The sequence below is a fragment of the Podarcis muralis genome, chromosome 1 (assembly GCF_964188315.1).
Source record: "Podarcis muralis chromosome 1, rPodMur119.hap1.1, whole genome shotgun sequence".
NCBI classification, from domain to species: domain Eukaryota; kingdom Metazoa; phylum Chordata; class Lepidosauria; order Squamata; family Lacertidae; genus Podarcis; species Podarcis muralis.
This window is the reverse complement of record NC_135655.1, coordinates 103661851-103683178: the sequence shown is the minus strand read 5'-3', so window position 1 is coordinate 103683178 and position 21328 is coordinate 103661851. Positions and strand designations below refer to the sequence as shown.

The window sequence follows — 21328 nt, the reverse complement described above, 5'->3', positions numbered from 1 at the left end:
GCTGAAGGCGCTGCTTGCCACATGTCATCGGTTTCTAGGGTTGTCCAAGGCACAAATGCAAGAACTGTCACTAAAATGGGAATATTTGCGGAAGATGCAAAGCAGTAGTGAAGGTTGCAGGGAGAATGGTTGGCCATTTCTGACTGATACTCTTGATGACAAACACATTTCCAGTGCCTACTCTCCTCTGTATCAATAAGTGCCACTTGATGTTGTGTTGCAAAGCACAGCCCATTGGGGCATCTAGGTTATTGTTTTCTAACATGACTGGCAGCGGTTCTCCAAGATTTCGGTTAGACTTCCCTTTCTAGCCCTACCTGAAGAAGCTGGGACCTTCTGCATCCCAACCAGATGTCCCACCACTGAGCTACAGTCCTTCCACTTCTGCCTCTCTGCTTACATACCCCAGCCCATCCTCCCATGAATTGTCTCATTCATTTCAATGAAAAGGGCACCACACATACACATTTATTTGGATGGCCACAGTTGTGCCATTCACTAAAGTGAGTGGATTTTGGAGCTCTGTTGCACCTGCATGTTTACATAGTTCATTGGAATAAGCCCAATGTTTGTTGACAACAGAGCTCCACATTGGGCACAATAAGCAACAGAGCTCCACGTTGGGCAAAAGACTCCTGCATTGCAAGCGGTTGGACTGTCCTTGTGGCCCCTTCCAACTCTATAATTCTAAGTAAAGGTAAAAGGTAAAGGGACCCCTGACCGTTAGGTCCAGTCGTGACCGACTTTGGGGTTGCGGCGCTCATCTCGCTCTATAGGCCAAGAGAGCCGGCGTTTGTCTGCAGACAGCTTCCGGGTCATGTGGCCAGCATGACTAAGCCACTTCTGGCAAACCAGAGCAGCGCACGGAAACGCCGTTTACCTTCCCGTCAGAGCGGTACCTATTTATCTACTTGCACTTTGACCATGCTTTCAAACTGCTAGGTTGGCAGGAGCAGGAGCCAAGCAACGGGAGCTCACTCCGTTGCAGGGATTCGAACCGCTGACCTTCTGATCAGCAAGTCCTAGGCTCTGTGGTTTAACCCACAGTGCCACCCGCGTTCGTAATTCTAAGTAGTTCTGTACAAATGAACTTGCAGTCCTATATATATATATATATATATATATATATATATATATATATATATATATAATGTTTCGCGCAATTGGAAAATAAACCCTGAGGCTGCAATCTAGATAACATGTTAACCGCTATTACAGTGTTCACAGTCTGTGTATAGATTGGGAAGAAACAGTGCAATCATAATTGATGTTCCACTCCAACCTCTATGCATTAACCAGTCTTGAGAGCACAGAGATTATGTGAGCACAACTCTGCAAATATAAGGTCCCAAATTGTATGGAAACAGACTCTAGGCACATAGAAACGCACAAATCCCAAAGCTCTGACCTGGGGTTTTGCTTTGACTAATCCTATTAAAACCAATAGCCCTTACATTAGTTGTGACTAACTTGTTCCATTAGGCACCAGCATTTTAACTTAATTTCCTAAAGATTAAATTAGAGATTGGAAGTTTGATCATTTTAATACGGCAAGCGCCATTTAATACATTTTTAGTGTGACGTTTTCTACCTTCATTTCCCGCAGGTAGATTACTTTCCGAGTCATCAAATGATATCCATGCTATAATTAACCGGATATCTGCAGTTAATTGCATTTTCCCATATACATCATAATCACCATAGCGATTCAAAATCACCTTCAGTCTCATACACGAGAAGATTATTCTGGCTAAAACCTCAGCTCATCAGAAATAAACATAGGAGCAAACTTCTTTAGAGCGTGTAACATATGATTTTATACGTTGAACAAATTGAAGCTTTTTAGCTACCAAAGCCCCCACTCCCAACCCAATATTTGCATATTCAAGGCAGTCACGGAGATAACTTGATAACGGATAAGATCTGTTTCATAAGAAATCAGCATAGTTGCTAATTATGCAGTTAAATTCCCAGGAAAGAAATCAAAGAGATTCTTCAGGTGGGTCCAAGAGCTTTGATGCATTTTAAACCCCCCTCCCTTTTGAACAGCTGAGTCGCATCCCTGTTAAAAACTATAAAAACTGCTTTGGAAATTCCCACCTTTTTCAAAAGACTTGGCCCATGATAGGGACGGTTGGCTGTTCAAGAAACACACGCCCAGTCCAGCCCTGGTGGTGCATGGAGCAAGTGCTTTTGGATCTCAGCCCAGGAATACATTTTGTTAAATTGGTTTGATTTCAAGAACTCTGTGTTAGGTCTAAATCTGTGGTGTGGAAACTCACCTTAGCTCCAAATGTGGCCCATGTTGTTTCTCTGTCGAGCCCTTGGCCACGCCCAGGCCGCGCCTCCTTCTTCCTTGGCCACACCCCTTACTGGCCTTGCTCCACACCTTCTGGGGTGGTTTTGCCTGGCTGGAATTTGCCCTTGAACTCTGATCACAGCACTTGCTGGCCTGGATGCAGAAATCAACTTATAGGATGAAGGGGGGCGGGGGGAATTACATCAAAGTTTCCCGGAAGGAAAAACAATCATTGGTTCCAAGTCCTTGATCTAAAATGACCCTAATGTGAGGTGTGGGCACTTCCATTTATACAAGGGTCTGTGTGTGTACAATTTCCACTCTCTCCCTCTTCCTTCTAAAGTTCCCCTATTCCACACCTCACACCATTCCCCGATCCTCAGTACTGACTTTTCAGGGAACATATATGGGGCCTCAGTAAGGGAGACGGGAGGCAGAAAAACCCCATTGCATGAGCAGGGTGCTGTTTGCAAATTGTTGCATCTAAACCCATGTATATTTTCTGTATGCCAGTTCTAAATAAATAGGTCCCCCCCCAAAAAAAGTGTGACGTTTTGAAAAATGATGCACTGTTAATAAGCGACTGTATTTAGGCCGACCACACATTTTAAATCCATATTGGAGTGTGATCAGAGCTTGCCATAGTAAACACACCTTATTAATTACCTTCTTTCAGAAATGTAGGAAAGTGGACTCATTCCTTCTCTTGCCCCAATTCCTTCAGGCTCCTTAGATTTAATTTGCACCACATTCATCATTCATCTTTTATTTCCAATAATCTCTTTTATTTGCCTTTTATAGACCTGATCCTTTCAAACAGATTATCTATCTCTATCTATCTATCTATCTATCTATCTATCTATCTATCTATCTATCATCTATCTATCTATCCATGCTTTATTTATTTTTTTACCTTTAGCTATTAACATAAACTGACACTTGGAGTATTGGTTAATTTTAAGCATGGAGACGTGTTAAGATTTAGATTTGTTTTCATAATTTCATGCAATCAGAGGCTATTGTTGTAAAGCTATGGATGAAAAGCATCACAAACCAACCATTATGATGACGATTGCTTTATAAAACTATTCCCATTGGTATCTCTGGCTCTTTGCAAAGGAAAAAAATGCTGCCTATGTTTCTAAAAATAGCTCTCTCTCTCTCTCTCTCTCTCTCTCTCTCTCTCTCTCTCTGAGCTGCAAGGATTATAGACGTATTCTTCTTCTGATCCAAGTTTATTTTTCAAAAATATCTCATAGAAAAAAATTGCACCATCCACATTATAGATGTTTAAAGTGTGATTTTAATTAAGTACCATAGCTTTAAGCCAAACAACCATTTGTGCCAGTGAGGATTTTACTTTTTATCTCCTAACAGCCTATGTATGCTGAATCACAAGCTGCTTTTCAGTGTTAGAGAACCTGTAAAAACAGTTTGCAATGTGGCACTGTAAAGAGTTATCTGCTGGAGTAGTGAAATGTATTTGTGGTGAGATAGATAAGGCCTCTTGAACAGATGCAAGCCCTTCTGCATCCCTGAAGGTGGCCATTTATTTGGGAATGAACATCCGACGGATGTGCAAAGGGACTTACTTTAGTTTTCTGCATCATAGCAAGACCATGTTCTTAATTTATATAGCCTTTGAACCCTGTGCAGACATGTGTTCATTATACTGGTCTGGTCCACACATAATGCCAAGCCATGGTTCATTTTATCTACGGTTTATTAAGCTGTAGTTTAATATGATGTGTGAATCTTGCTCAGAAATTTAACTATGGATAGTTTACTGCCACCAAGCACAACCTGAAGTCGTGGTTTGTTGTTGGTTTTCTTTTGACTATGGCTTGGTGTTACATGTAAACACAGTGCTTCTCTTTGAATACAGCAAAGGTTGCATAGTTACTTATTTCCTTGGCTTGGGGATCGCATAACTCCATAACCTTCAACATTTATCCGATGAAAATAGTGACGTCTTACCCTACCCTCCAATATTACTCTGATGAAAATAGGGACGTCCTAAGGAAAAGCGGGACATTCCAGGACCAAATCAAAAACTGGGACGGCTACTGTGAATCCGGGACTGTCCCTGGAAAATAGGTACACTTGGAGGGTGTGAAAACTATCTACAGAGGTACGGGACAATAGCAACTGGAAAACAATCCCAATATTGGAGAATCAAGCCATGGTTTGTTTGGTCACCTGTGGGACAACTCACAATTGGTTAAACAAACAAAGGGCTTGGCAATATGTGCGAGACAAGCCACTGTGTATGTATTTGCTTGTTCATGTGTGTTTTGCAGGTTCCAGTTCACACGTGCAGCTAATAAGCACATTAGGTTTGTGCAGACAAGACAAGGAAGATGTAAGTTGAGAGTGGGGCTGGCCGTGAACATGTTTCTCTCCACACACATCCTGAGCACCTATGCAGAGCTGTTAAGCATCAGTCACCAAATGTCAGATATGGGTTCTATATCCAGTATACCTGAAGGAGCGTCTCCACCTCCATTGTTCTGCCCGGACACTGAGGTCCAGCGCAGAGGGCCTTCTGGCGGTTCCCTCGCTGCGAGAAGCCAAGTTACAGGGAACCAGGCAGAGGGCCTTCTTGGTAGTGGCACCCGCCCTGTGGAATGCCCTCCCAGCAGATGTCAAAGAGAAAAACAACTACCAGACTTTTAGAAGACATCTGAAGGCAGCCCTGTTTAGGGAAGCTTTTAATGTTTATAGACTATTGTGTTTTAATATTCTGTTGGAAGCCGCCCAGAGTGGCTGGGGAAACCCAGCCAGATGGGCAGGGTAATAATAATAATAATAATAATAATAATAATAATAATAATAATAATAATAATAATAATTACTTTCATTCAAAGCGCAGTAAAGTGCAGTGGCTTTCTTCTGTATCAGGAGCCTTAGAAAGGAAACATAAAAGAGCAAATACGTGGCAGAAAAGTATCACCTCACAGTAAAAGGGCCATAGTTTTCCCTCCCATATTTTCTCTGATTTGTAAAGCTTGGACTAGCCCGCATTCAAATGAGCTCATTCCAAAACATGGAAAGGATTATTAACCAGCGATACAGTGTTTCTCCATTCTCTCGAGAGCCAGTGTGGTGTAGTGGTTAGGAGCGGTAGACTCGTAATCTGGGGAACCGGGTTTGCGTCTCTGCTCCTCCACATGCAGCTGCTGGGTGACCTTGGGCTAGTCACACTTCTCTGAAGTCTCTCAGCCCCACTCACCTCACAGAGTGTTTGTTGTGGGGGAGGAAGGGAAAGGAGAATATTAGCCGCTTTGAGACTCCTTCGGGTAGTGATAAAGCAGGATATCAAATCCAAATCCAAACTCTCTTATGATTCTGATGTGTTCTGTGCGCACATTTTCACGGCTTGTGCACGACACATCCTTGCTGGCAGAAATCCTGGCACATGTATACTTGCACACAGCTATGCATTCAAAACTCATTGCACAGTCAGTTAGATTTATGGATACATAATAGAATTGCAGCCTATGGGCTTGATCCAGATAGACATTATGTATCCCTTGATGCCTGGGCAAATGAATGGTGAACTGGCTCCACTGAAAGGGATTGTATTTGAAATTGACGTAAGAAGAGAGAAGAAAATTCTGCCTGTGGTGTTGACATCTACAATGGCATACTCAAACATCCAAGTCACCACACTATTGCAATCATCAAGCACAATAAAGATATAGGTATGAACCTATTTCATACATATTGCTTTTTCATACATAAAGTATCCAATTCCTTTTTTGAAAAACTGTCCTATATAATATACAAATGACTTACACTACTGGTAAAGAAACTTCTGGTAAAATGCTTATTATCTGATTACAGGAAGATATGCCTACAACAAAGACAAAGCCAAACTAAAATAAAACTAAACTGGCATATTTTATTTCTACAAAATGTATAAATATTTAAAATTTACAGCAGAGTTAACATTTAATAACTGTTACAACATTTAAAATGGTGTAATTCTTAATCCACTGCCCACTTGTACATATGAAATATGTATTTGCGTTCCAACATTTCAAGAAGCTTTATGAGCAATTCCTCAGACGCAGGTTCCTTTGAACATGGGAAATAATAATATTTTTTTTTAAAAAAAAAACAAAAAACTGCAAAGTCCACCATTGTCATTTTAAAGGGCCACTTCATAAATTATGCTTTTTAGTTACACAACTTGAGATGTCTTACATATACACGTAAAGCTATGTGGGTGTGACAAATGTTTGCACACATGCATACCATACAAGTATACTCATCAGGAGGCTGGGACTTCCCATATTGGTATACTTAAGCTAAACTTGGATTTGCCTGCATGTCATGTATTGAATGGCCTAGATCCGTGATGGCCAAACTTGGCCCTCCAGCTGTTTGGGGACTACAATTCCCATCATCCCTGACCACTGGTCCTGTTTAGCTAGGTATTATGGGGGTTGTAGTCCCAAAACAGCTGGAGGGCCAAGTTTGGCCATCACTGGATAGATACATTGAGTCTTGTCCCCGCTGCAAAGATGCGGACTTATCAGCTGCCCTGGCCACCTGCTGTCTCAGGGGCAAAAGACGACTCCCTTGTATTTGAAATGACGAAACTGGGATTCCAGGAGAATGTGTGAATGTTTGAAAACACTTTTAACACTAATAATTCACATAACCTAATTTAAAAAAGAAAACACATTGCTGGTGTTCATTCAACACCTTGAGATCAAACAGTAGCTTATATTTAGTAGCAGTTTAGAAGTGGTGTAATCTCACCAGATGTGTTCATATGCTGTACAGTAATAGCAGCAGATGTTTAATCTATTCCATACATTGAAATACAAGTGTGTATGTGTGTGTGTGAGAGAGAGAATACACTTGGAATTCTCAAACCGTAGCTGTCACAACAGTTAATTACAATTCCGATGTCCTGCTGGAAATGGCAGATGTGTCCAAAGACTATTACGATTCAGAAGGACTTAGAAGACAGCGACATTGTGAAATCCTACTTCAAATTTCCTCCCTAAACCATTATAGCCTAATTCATAGCTTTGCACTTCAGCACCTTCAACAGTATTTTTGCCTCATTCGAGACTGCATTTAGCATCTACAAATGAGATGCAACTAAAATTTATATGATCAGATATGATCTTCATTACTTTCAAGTAAAAGAAAATACTGGACTGTGTTCGTTAGAGTACAGTACTAATCTCTTTTTGAAAGGCTACCTAACTAGTTTGCAATTAGATAAAAAATACCATTCTTGGGTCTCAACAGTCTAGAAGCTGTCTTTGAAGACAAAGTGAGTTCATTACCACTGGCTCATAATTTACACACCCATTCCACCTTCTTCAAGTAATTCATAAGGTTGCCCAGGATAAGGGACTTTAATACTCTTGCCTTGTTTATAATACTGTTCTTGCCTTCAGAATATTCACATTTCATATATTCCTCTAAAAGCTTTGTGTTCCTCTGTCGTTCTATGACTGTAACCAAGAACTGTGAGGTTTGTTAGAGCATTTCTGAATGATAATATTAATTATTATTTTACATTTCAAAAGCTATATACAAATATTGTTTAGCCCTCAGTACACCCCTGTGAAAATCAGGAACAACTGGCCCCATTTTACAGATGGGGAAACGAAGATAAATCAAGTTCTACATTTTTCAAAAACAGCTTTAATATTGAACCCACAACTTGTTGATACCATAAAGTCCTTGACCTAAAACATGGGCACTGAGTTTCATTTAAATGCCCGAACAGTGAATTCTGTATTTGTCTTCTAAACACAGAGAGGGCACCACACATAAAACATAACAAACGCCATACTCCACTTTCAGCCTAAACAGTTTGCCAAGGCCACACAGGAATATAATAGCAGAACTGTGGTGGGAACTTTTAAGTTGTCAGTTTTATACTCACTCTTCAGCAAGAATGGGGAGAGCAATGAGTTCAGCTTGGTGGGCTAGAATTAGCAGCAAGCAGAATAAAGATCGGTACCTCAAGGCGGCACCTTGTCTTGATCCTGCTCATGCCTCACTCTGCCCTTCATTGCCCGCTACTCTTGCCCCTCCCCCTAAGAGAGAAAGAAGTCACAAGTTGGGGACGTGAGATATAAATGCAATGAAGAAGGCCCATTGGGACTGGTGGGAAATGATGCTCTCTGGACATCATTTCCCATTGGACATTATTTCCCATTGCAGGTGATGCAGGTGAGGTCCAGTAAGCTTCTTCCATCATCATCCATCCATTCCACCAACTGCAACCTCTTTTTCTTCCCCTAAGGTGAGATTCCCACCCCCCCTCAAGCAGAGAAGGGGAAATAGCAAGAGAGATGGCCAGCAACTGCACTCAAGTTGAACCTCTGGAGAACTTACTTTCCTATTGTCTGGTGACATGCCCTTAATTCTTTGAAATAGCATTGTTTGTGTGATGATGCCATTTTAAATTGTAGCAGATAGCTTTAGATTCTGCTCATTCGTGGTACAGTGCAATCTATGCATATTCACTCAGATGTAAGTTTCACTGTGTTTGGTGGCATTCACTCCCTTGTGCACAGGATTGCAGTGACTGGCTAGGTCGGTTAGGTTCATTGTTGCTTTCTTATTCACAAAGAAGGTGTAGGTTCTTTATCTTGGCTCGACTACCTTCAACTTGAACAGACCCATTTTACTTTGTTTTGCAGCAGTTTGATCTGTTGGTGACACTGAACAGCTGGCAGTTCCTGCTCTCCTATCAAACTGTTTGGTCGCAGATACCACAGTAGTGAAAAGCAGGAGGAGCTCCTCAAAGGATGCTGTGGGATCAGTGAAGGACAAGGGACACTGTGCCTGACCAAGGTCTCCCACTGTAAAATGCCATTGAGCTTGAACCAGAAAATCTGGCACCAAAGTCCAGTAGGCCAGCTTACTAGGAGGAGGACTGGATCACCTGAACCTTGATTCTGCCCAGCACACATACCTGACGGCAACTGAGGAACCTAGAACCTAGGTCCACATACTTAGCCACCCAATGAGGATCTCATAGATTCAGAGACTACTGACATACAGTAATTGCAAAACAGGACTTTTGACCACATGAAAACTGGGGGTGCATTGCCTTTATCTTCTAGCCCAGTGCAAGATGACACATTGGACCTAGAAAGCTGAATATATAACCACACAGAGCACCTCTGTTTGGGCTTGTACTTCGGACTGATTTTGGCAATGCCTTGGCTTGCCTGCTTAAGAATCTGACAATTCCTGCCAGATTATTGTGCAATTCATTGTCTCCAGAATTCCACCAGTGGGGACCACTGGGCAAAAGTGAAACAGAACCATGCTGCACAGAAGCACTGTGCTCTGGGCTGCTTGATTAAAATCTTGCCTGCTCAACCAGGTAACCAACTTTTATTCCTCAGTAGACACCAGCCAGGGCTGGCAAGTGAACTGAACTGTTACTCTAGCTATTAAAAACTGTGGTTCAAACGGACACGTAGCTTAAAACGAGAAGTCCCAAATAATGCCCTTCACTGGTGGCAGTGATGGCCACCAGCTTGGATGTCCTTAAAAGAGAATTTGACAAATTCCTGGCAGTAAAGGCTTATCCATGCTGACTAGCCACAATGGCTATTCTCTGCCTCCATGGTCGAAGACAGAATCCTTCTGAATATCAGTTGCTGGAAACATCAGGAGGGGAGAATGAGGGTTTCCCACAGGCATGTGGTTGGCTACAGGGAGAACAGGATGCTGGACTAGATGGGTCACTGGCCTGATCCAGCAGGCTTTTCTTACTTTCTTATGCATAGAGATGACTTATCAGGTGGTGCTGAGAGATTTCTCTCTGACAGAAAGAGAGGCACTTCTTCAAATACCAAAATAAGAATCATATGGACTCTTAGCAAAGGTTTATTTCCATCAGTGCTGTGCTCACTGATAAAAACTTGGGCGTTCCTCCAATGGGCCAAGGCCCTTACAGAGACCTTATAGTTTCCCAAGTTCCAGATAACATGTTGTATAGAGAGAGGGGCTAGGTGTCCAAAACCACACTCTTCCCCAGCACTACACTGGCAGTTGTAGGAGGGTGACCAGGGGAGCCAGTAAGGATGCCACAGCCTTTATTTAAGAACTGTCCTAGGCTCTTTACATCTGGGCAACTTGTCCATCATATAAGGTGCTAATCAGAATCCTGCCTTGCCTCATCTGGCATCTGGCTGGCATCAGCCAAGCTGATACAGCCTATTTACATTAACTATATTAACTAACTAGTCTTGTTATGGGAAGCGCTGTAGCTTAGTGGTAGAGCATCTGCCTTGTATGAAGAAGGCAGCTCAGCCTCATTCCCCATCTCCAGGTAGGTCTGGGAATATCCCTATAAACCCTGGAGAGCTGCTGTCAGTCTGTATAGACAGTGCAGAGCTAGTTGGCCCAATGGTCTGACTTTACTATAAGGCAACTTCCTATATAGTTTTGTGTGTGATATCTGAACACCAGCTATTCTATACCTGCTTCTGGGCTGACAGGATCATTGCCTACTTCTTTTCGAACCTGATCACTGGTCTATTTACACCCTATTTTTCACCTCTGACTCTGCTGGGCTCTTGACAGCCTGTTTGGAGCTCTAGTATACTGATATGGTAGCAGCTTAGAACACTTCTATGGCTGGGTGGATAAGAGAAATATTCATATTCAAACTCCAGGCAGGTGATATATATGAAAGGGAAACACAGTGTATCAGGTCTCATTCAGAGAAACAGGCTCTATCTGACTCCTAAGGTCCAAGGTGTTGTGGCAATGTGAAAGCAATAGGGCTAGCCAAGCTCTCCAGGGTATTGTGGAAGCAATGTGGACAAATCCATACAATTCAATAAAGCACAATACTTTGACATGGCAAATGGCCCTGACATACAAGGAGTCTGTAAATCTAACTATAGCACACACCCATCCCTAGACTCAATATTGCTCCTTATAGACCTAATACCGGAACCACTGAAGAGTCAAATGTTAGCCCAATGTGTTCCCACTTACATATAGGTATAGAGCTATGCCATACAATTACCCCTCTTTTTAATTAAAATATTATTATTTATAGTTTAACCACCTCCTGAGCAAACTCGGCTCCCAATGTGGCTACGTTACAGGTCATAAGCTTATTAGATATGCTTTTTAATTAGTCGTGTTTCTATTACGGTTATATATAAAACCATTCAACTAGACGTATTAATAGGTGGAAGCTTTGACGTTTTTAGGTGGGGCTGTACATATGCTTAATCTGCTGCAACACCAAAAGCAATCTTTCAAAATAATAAATATAACCAATATGGAAAAGTGGACAGTTAATGCAACGAAGATTAACTTGAACTCCAGTAAAGTGCCTAGCATAAACCTGCTCTTGACATTTTTAAAGAACAAGTTTCAAGAGTTTCACTCCAACTCAAGATGATCAAGTTTTGCTACCTCTTATAGTTGCACCATTAATGGGAGTTCGTGGGAATTGGCCAGAGACATCACTATGCTTCACAAAGGCTTATGCTTTGCCAAGAGTGTATGCTATCTGTGGACGATATGAATTCAGTTTCATTGTATTACCTTTTGCTGTGATTTCAATTTTACCTCCCATCTGCCGGCATATAGCCTTCATTTAGTTTTGCCGATATTCCAAAGGCGTTTCAAGAACAGCAATGCCACATTCCCCCCCAGTATTATACATGAAAGACACCCATTATATACAGTAAATTTACTGCTCAGAAATTCTTTCAGCTGAGCTATCTGCTGGTTACGGCTGGCAGCAGATTAAAAACTAATTCTTCCTTTGCTGCCATGAAGGGGCCAGTACAAGCACATCGACTTAATAAATAAAAGATATAATCTCTCACGATACAAGTGGGTTTCATAAGGCATTTAACATGGTCACTTTCAAGCAACATTACATGACAGAACCAACAGTAAGCCCACTCCCCACAAAACCTTGGAGTTCAGCTTTGTAATGCTTTCCGCGAGTCTGATTTTTCCTCAAGAATACCGTGTCTTGATCATAGCATATGTTTAACGGTATGCAGAGCGCTTGTGTGTTTAGCTGAATGAGTAAAAAATAAAAGATAAAAATTCTGAAGGGAAAAGTGCAAACATGCTTTAAGCAATTAAAAAGCAGATGGGCTTTTAACCGAGCATTCAAAACCTTTCACTTCACCGATAACATGGGAAGAGGAAAAGACTTCTGTTCGATCAAACTGTGTGAAGTGCAAGAGGTCTAGAGCCTTGCGAGGCCTGGCGAGGAAACACAGCGAGTCTTTCGCGGCTTTTAGGCACCCAAGGTCATATTCCGGAGCAGCCACTGCTGAGATCGGCTTTCACTGCAGTCTTTCATGGTAGGAACCATTTTGTCGTCTTCAGAGGGTTCGTCGAGACATTGGTTGCTGTTGACGTGCCTCAAGGTAAGTCGCTGCAAAAGAAACAATAACAACAACGAAATGTATGTATTGTTATGTATTGTAGGCCAAAGCCAGGCTTGTATGCATGCAATACAGGCCTAGGCCTTAAGGCTTCCTGGAGCTCAGGAGCTTCACCTGTATAACAAAACATGGAGAGGATTCTAAAAACCTCTGATGACATTGTTAGTAGCTGGCAGGCAGCCGATCCCTGCTGAGATAGGGCCAGTGTTGTAATTCGCTAATTGCAAGCGTTAAGGCGACCTATCAGAGGTGAGGTGTGTGCTTTTACCTGGCCAGTTAAAGGTATATATATTGGGCAAAGTGCTCCTGTTTGTCAGTCTTGTTCTTGTTGCTACAATAAACTGCTTTGAGCTGAAATCTGGTCTTGCCTGAACCCACCCACACTTCACAACCCAAGTGAAGAGTGCTGCCATTTAGAGCAGTTCATGAGTTTCTCCAGAAACTAGAGTGAGCTTGGGATTTGTTCTGCTGCAGCCGCAATGCAATACTTCTTTTCCATTCCCCTTTGCCTATGGCAGCCTTTTCACTGACTTGGCAAAGTTAGCTTTTACTTTTCAGGCCTTCTTTTTAAAAATTCTTAAATCTTGTATTATAAGTGTATTATAAATGTTTTGTTGTACAAAGCTGTATGACTGTTATGTATTAACACAATGTACTTAGTAATGATGATGATGATGATGATGATGATGATGTTTGTTTGTTTGTTTGTTTGTTTGTTTGTTTGTTTATACCCTGCCCATCTGGCTGGGTTGCCCCAGCCATTCTGGGCATCTTCCAACACAGATAAAAACATAAAACATATCAATCATTAAAAACCTTCTGATACAGGGCTGCCTTCATGTATCTTCTAAAAGTTGTATAGTTATATATGTATACGATATATCCTCCTTTAAAAGTTTCAGCATGTTGTGTTTAAAACATAAACACTGCTTTTGGGAAGCTCTGAGCAGCTTACATATATAGAGCCCTCAAGCAGGACTGAGGTAGACTTGGTATAAATTAAAGCAACCTCCTATGTTACAGAACAGGGGATTCACACGATACTGCCAAAACCAGCAATTGCCTGGAGCTGGACACTGAAGGTAGGAACATTTGGAATTATTATGAAATCTGTGTTTGATTTCATGTTGGTTAAGATGCTCTGGCCAGTGGAATAGCACTGCATTTATGAAGATATCCTGAATCAGGAAAGGCCATGAAACTCATCAACTGGTACCAGACTTTGCTGTGGGAGGAGCCAATAAACTGAATCTGAATTCTGGTAAGACAGAGGAGCAATGGATGAGCAGCACCTGAGTCTGGATAATGGATCAATTTCCTGAAATACGGAGGGGGTAGTAGGAATGTTCTGCAGCAACGTTTTGAATACTACAGCTTTGGTTCAGATTGTGACAAAATATATATTCACAAAGACTTTACTGATACGTTGCAAACCAGTTAGCTCAATGGGTTCAGTCCAACTGAGTTCTGCTCACAGTAGACTTATGGAAATCAATAGACCTGCTACTCATGTCCCTTCCTTCCTTCCTTCCTTCCTTCCTTCCTTCCTTCCTTCCTTCCTTCCTTCCTTATATTTTTATTGAATGTTTTCAACATAAACTACAATAAAAAACCAAGCTAGTCTAAAAAAGAAAAAGGAAAAAATAAGAAAGAGAAATAGATCTAAAAACCCTCTACCTCAATTGTATCATATCCTTTATTCATATAGAGAAAAGTAGACCTTCCTGGAAACTTCTGTTTCTTCCCCCAGCCTCTCACCCTGGGAGATCCTTTCTATGTCCATTCATTTCAATGAGTTTACTCCATGTATAGTGAGTAGCATTGGATACCACCCAATCTATTGTGAAACAGTGCCTGATTATCAAGGGATTAGAGAGAGTGCATGCTCTCACTGCAGTACTGCCATGTTAAAAATGTAAATGATATCCAGCTTTGCTACCACAGAATGTATTAGAATATTGGATTAAGAAGATTATTAGATGGTTTCATGACCTTTCCCTTAAAAGATGTGAAAATACTCCTCGAAAAGCCCACCTTATAATCTTTTCTGTCTAGTAATGAACTGCCATTTCGTCACCTGCTTTTCAGAGACTTAAATTGATTCACCAGCTGCCTAATGAAATATTTGTTTTTGTCACAATGTCTCATAGCTATTCTTCTCTTTCTTTGAGGTAATTTTTAAGGGAGCTTTTTGATTGCCAGTACGCCTGTTTCCAGTGATGTCATCAAATAAAACGATCAATTTATTTTTTTAACCCGCAGAACCACAAGAAACAAGATTTTTTAATAAAAAACCCCAAAGGGTTCTTTTTTTAAAAAAAGAAAAGCATAAAAATCTTGGTGCTACGCTATCACTGAAATGTAGTACCCATGTTTTATTTTGCTGCTTTTAGCTAGAAATGTAACAATTATATTAAACATTCATATCTGTGTCATCCAGCTGTGCACCAGATCAAATAGTGCACCAGAGTGCACCAGAGCTGTGCACTTGATCAAATATCATAAGATCAATTATTCTTTTTAAACTGAGATGGGAAACACTGCTCTCAAAATATTAGGCATTGTCTGCCCTTGCACTCAGGTCCTGTTTGCAGGTTTCCTACATGCATCCACTGGGAGAACAGGGTGCTGGACTAGGTGGGCTGTTGGCTTGACTCAGCAGGCTGTGTATTTATTTACTTCATTTCAAGCATACCTGAAGGAGCGTCTCCACTCCCATCATTCAGCCCGGACACTGAGGTCCAGCACCGAGGGCCTTCTGGCAGTTCCCTCGCTGCGAGAAGCCAAGTTACAGGGAACCAGGCAGAGGGCCTTCTCGGTAGTGGTGCCCGCCCTGTGGAACGCCCTCCCATCAGATGTCAAGGAAATAAACAACTATCTAACTTTTAGAAGACATCTGAAGGCAGCCCTGATTAGGGAAGTTTTTAATGTTTGATGTTTCATCGCTGCTATTATTATTATTATTATTATTATTATTATTATTCTGTTGGGAGCCTCCCAGAGTGGCGGGATATAAATAATAAATGAGCGGGGGTATAAATAATTATTATTATTAATAATAATAATAATAATCTCTATCCATAAATATCCATCAGCTGTATGGATCTAGACCTTGCAAGGCCGGTCTGCTCAATCACTGATAACAGAAAAACAGAATGGTAAACTTTTGGGCTGGTAGCTTTTTATTCAGAGTTAGAAGTTCTTGTTTAGCAACTGCACAGATGGCATTAAGGAAAACCAGAACTGCATGCTGCGACGCCACTGAAATGTTTATTCATTGCTGATTTCAAAATTAAGCCATTTCCCTGAGATGGTTTGCAATGATGAGATTGCACAAACATCTAAACTTTTGCAAAACGATTACACATTATTCCATGCTAGATTGACATGCGTTACACATTTCTAAATGTTGCGTGCTGTACAATTTCAACTGGGGAAGCGTCATCTCCCTTGAGGTTTTGCTCTTCCTTTGAACAAACTGTTATGGAATTCCCAAAGAAACATCTACACCTGTTAAATTAAATCACCTTAAGGCTGTTTAATATTTTGCAGCTCTGTAAGAACAGAGCCTTTTCCTATCCTTTTAAGGGACATTAAAAACTGCACTGTTAACCTATGCAACTTGTGTGCTGTTCATAGAAAAGATTCAGGGTTGCTGAAATAACGTATTTTAGCATTAATTAAACTGGTGATGTTGCAAATCTACAAACCCAAGGAAACTGATACCGTGCTGCCTCCCATCAGCTGTTCCTTTGTATTTGTTACATAATTTCATGCCAGACAAACATATTGTTGGGTTTTTTTAAACAGTCTTCTATAAGCACTTAGTTCTTTGGTTCCATAATTATGTCTGCTATTAGAAAGAGCTTTCTTTGTTTGGTCAGCAACCAATTACCTTGGGAAAATATTACCAACAAAACCACACAGTCTAGAATTTACTTCATTTTTCACCATAAATATGATTATACTGCAGCAACCTCTAGCTGTTTAAACACTCGTAAAAACAGGGGTCTTTTAAAATAAGAAGAGTTTTCTTTCTTACTCAAGCATATGCAAGCTTGCTTAAAAGAAAAGAAAAAACACCCATTCATTTTAGGACAAAGAGTAAATGTTAAGTTAATCCCACTGCTTTACGTGTGTGCGCGCACGCGCTCAACAGCAACTTGGACAGGGAACATTACTGATGCAAATGTTTTAAATTCTTAATCTAAAATATCGACAGGAAAACTGACATTTGCCTAATAAACGATATTTTAAAATGCTCTGGAAATGTCTAGACTTGAAAGAATGACCATGCTAACACACCCGTTAATTTGTAAGCCTATGGGCAGGGTTTGTTCTTTTTAATATAACTTTTGTACAGCACTGTTAAGGCTCCATCTGCCCTATACATTTAAAAACAGCATCATACCGCTTTAAAGAGTCAAGAGTTCCATAGCTAAACCACACAGAATTGTAGCTCTGTGAAGGGGAATCAGGGTCTCCTAACAATGCTTTATACCCTTAATGAACTACAACTCCCAGGATTCTTTCGGGGGCGGGGCGGGGGAAGCGTGTCTACTTAAAGTGGTATGATACTGTTTGAAAAGTGCAAAAAGGGTTGAGGTGGCTTCGTAAATGATGTTACCATATTGAGAAATACTCAGGGTTTATTTATGATGCATTTCTGGCCATCTACTACCAAGATACATATACTTATCTACCATACAAGATAATTACCAAGAACGTAATTATTTATTTAATTGTATTTACTTACAGGATTTTCTAGGCTGCCTTTCAGCTCCTGCTTCCAGGGGGGCACAAACAGCAATTCCATGAAACCACACATTAAAAAGGACATAAGATACGGTCAAAATAATAGTCAGCTAAAACAGAATGGCTCTTGAGGAGACCCAAGAGACTGAACCTGAAGCAGGGTTTCCCCCTTTGGAAAGGATTGTATCAGAGAATGTGTTTCTCTGAGATGTCCTGGTCCTTAGGTCATAAAGGGCTTTATAGGTTTAGGCGGGACGCAGGGGGCTCTGTGGTCCAATCGGCAAGCCTAGGGTTTGCCGATTGGAAGGTGGGCGGTTCGAATCCCCGTGACGGGGTGAGCTCCTGTTGCTCAGTCCCAGCTCCTGCCAACCTAGCAGTTTGAAAGCACGTCAAAGTGCAAGTAGATAAATAGGTACCGCTCCGGTGGGAAGGTAAACGGTATTTTCATGTGCTGCTCTGGTTTCGCCAGAAGCGGCTTAGTCATGCTGGCCACATGACCCAGAAAAACTGTCTGCAGACAAACGCTGGTGGCTCCCTCAGCCAGTAAAGCGAGATGAGCGCTGCAACCCCAGAGTCATTCACGACTGGACTTAACTGTCAGGGGTCCTTTACATTTACCTTTAGGTTTAGGCTGCACACTGGTGGCCAATGTAACAATTTCCATATAGGTGTCCTGTGCATATGCCAACTCACAGTCTCCAGTCATGAGTTCAATTGTGGTATTCTGCACTGATCAGATTTTCTGAACACTTTTCATGGGCAGCCCCACATGAAGCACGAGCTGCCTATGCATGGATGTGAGTAATCAAGTCTTCCAACAGTGGGCACAGACAACTTAAACAGCTTGGAGCTAGTACATTCTAGGACACAACTATGGCCTAGAAGCAAAGCTGGGTCCCTAAGAACCCGCGAACTATGAACTTGAACTTTCAAAAAGACTGCAATCCTGTCTAGAAATGGTTTTTCTTCTTTGTGTCCACAGAGTCCTGTCCCCCTTGCAGCTCGTGGAATCACTTCACTTTTGTTCAGAATGAACTTAGCCCCAAAATAAATTCAGGTAAATAGAGATTGCTCCAAAACCACACACACCCACACTAAAAATGAAACCATTCAAAAAGTGCCCTGGAAATAATACCATGGTTGGAACTGGGATGGGGTGGAAGTGAGTTTGTGCAAAAAGAGAAAATACATACTCCACAAAGGACAATCAAATGTGACTTTTAATGTTGACTGTTTTAAACACACCCAGAGCTAAGCAGTATAAACTAATGCTATTTCTAAGCTGTTGTTTCTACATCTTAACACTACGTAAAAAACTAAATGAGGGGAGAAACTGGGAAAAGAGCACAAGCAAGCAATCAAGCAAGGAGCTTAGCCTTTCCTTTTTGTACCTTTGATACCAACCTTGAGACATTTGCTAAAGAAAATAGTCAGTGGGACTGTAAAAAATGTTCCTAAAAACCTCCAGCCGCGTGTAGTTTCTCAGTAGCCACTTTTGAAAGGGGCTGCCATTGCATGTCTCCACTGTGGGGCCACGGGTGCCATCCTCTATTCTGCTTATGGTCAAACATGACTGGGTAATGATATGGAGAAATGTGTGCGTCTGTATGATAAGAAAAATGGTAAACAAACAAAGAGACAGAAATCACATAAAAAATGGAAAAGAGAAGAAAAACACTACTGGGCCTTTGGCAAAGGGAAGCTCAACAAACCAGTTCAAGTGTTGTTCTCAAGTACAGTTGTAAGATTTAATCTTGAAAAAAGTACCCACCAATTACATGACTTCCTTAAAACTAGACAGATTTAATAAACTCAAGATTTCCAAATCTTAATCCAGAAACAATGGGAGGTAGTCTTCTAATGAGTCCCATAAACACAAGGATTGCCAATTGCACAAGTCCTTCCCAAATCTGTTCCAAGGCCTGGGGGAAGCCCTAGAACAGATTTAGGGACCCACAGGGGGAAGGCATTCTGTTGTGCAAAGAGAAATCCTTGTGCTGAGAGAATTCCTTGAGGGCTCCATTGGATCCTACTCAATGGGTAGGATCGAAAGGGCCTTAAAAGGAGTTCCACTCATGCAGTGGGGCTTTCCTGCCTCTACTTTGCCCAAGTTCTTTCTGGGAGCTGGGGAATCTTCTGCAATGACCTGGGATCTGACCTTGGTGGCAATGGCAGACACTGCAGTGCTCCCCCTCATGTGAGCAGAAGTGTGCTCCAAATCTCGCCCAGAGTGACAGGGAGGAAAGCCTAACATAAAATGCTTCAGAATTGACTCCAGGTGTAAAATAAACTGGGAATGAGGCTTATCAGTTGTACTAGTTATAAGCCATGTGGTCCATTCTTCTGTGATCATACCTGCTTTGCTGAGTAAAGTATTTATTGTACAAATGATAGTTTTCTTGAACACCCTGTTTCAAGTAAGTTGCCCTTCTTCTTTTTAATAAAAAAAAAAATGCCAGATGAAAATTACATTCAAAAGAGTTGTATGGAAGAGTCAACGGTTTGCGGGATTATACTGCATGAAAGTGCAAGTGGGAATTATATTTTATTTTTGCTTTGAGGGAAAAGGATGATTGTGCTATTATTCTCCACCCAGAAAGCACTGGGACCACACTGTATGTTGCATCAAGATGCAATGCCCTCCCAGTGTTTTGTGGGAGAAGAATGATGGAGCCAGCTGTTGCAATGAGCTCTCTCTCTCTCTTGTCCTCTAGCTGTGCAGGTATCAACAATCATACTTTAATGATTTCAGCCTGTGTGTCCTGCCTACTATGTATAGACTAAACTGGCTAAGTGGAAAATACTAAGCAGAACGCCTCAAACCCAACAACATGAAGAATAGTATTCAAATATGTTAACAGCTATTCTCAAATGCAGCCTTCATTTACTTTTAAAAACAAAACATGTATTGATTAGTGGTTCCGTGTCTAACTGACAGCTGAAAAGCCAGTTATTTTTAGCATAAACTTTATGGGAGGTTCATTCACTCGGTTGGATTTAGAAAGTTGTTATTGTTGCTGACTTCCCTGTCATTTCATCTGCTTCTTTTAATCTGTTTGATGGCCGTAGTTTGAAACTTTAAAATTATGTTTTGTACCCCTCCCAGATATAAATCTGCAAGAAGGGGCAGATTTAAATAAACAAGGGCAGATATAAATAAATAAATAATAGTAAGTCACTGCAGCATACATTTGCGTGTGTGATTAAGAGTGTATTCGCATGGAGAACAATAAGAAAATTCAAGAATGAATGTCCTTATAATGTCACTTTGAGTAAGCGGCTGGCGCATCAATTTTTTTTGCTTCAGTTTCATTATGAGATGCAAGTTCATGTCCTTCCTTTTCTCTCTTTTTCACTAGTGGAAAGGAAATGTCATCTGAATAAATCAATGGGAAGATTTAATAATCTTGCGTATTTAAATATTTATTATAGACACATATATCCAGCAGATTCAACAGATAATTATAAACAAAGTAAGAACAATTTAGCAGAAGGCTTCAGATCGAAAAGGAACATAATCAAATACTGTAGTCTTGCCTCCAATGAGCTGTGCTGAATTCAAAGGAGCTAAGCTCATCTCAAATTCATGCACAGAACCAACCTCCCGCACTGTTTGCCTTTTCATTTATCCTGCTAATTTAGAGGAAAACAAGGAACCTCATGAAATTATTAGTCTTTCAGTTTACAGACAAAAAGCGTGTTGTGGAAAGTAAACAGCCTTCAATCTAGATGAGGCTCTGAATTACGGTATATGCCAGATCTTCCAAAACCTCTGCTGCTTGGTTACCGTAACCTTAAAAAAAAAACCTGCGCAGCAGAAACATTATCAGCCATCTAAATAATTTGCACT

The 21328-nt window shown here is 41.1% G+C and overlaps 1 protein-coding gene across 2 annotated transcripts in view; it reads right to left on the bottom strand.

Moving 5' to 3' along the window:
• Positions 1-6183: 6183 nt before the first annotated feature.
• Positions 6184-21328, bottom strand: part of GALNT13 (polypeptide N-acetylgalactosaminyltransferase 13) — a 151640-nt gene continuing 136495 nt past the window's right edge. For both annotated transcript variants that reach the window (XM_077936298.1, XM_077936301.1), the window contains exon 12: positions 6184-12713. In XM_077936298.1, the coding sequence (XP_077792424.1) occupies positions 12573-12713 (141 nt within the window). In that variant the 3' untranslated portion in view covers positions 6184-12572. The remainder of the gene's footprint in view (positions 12714-21328) is intronic.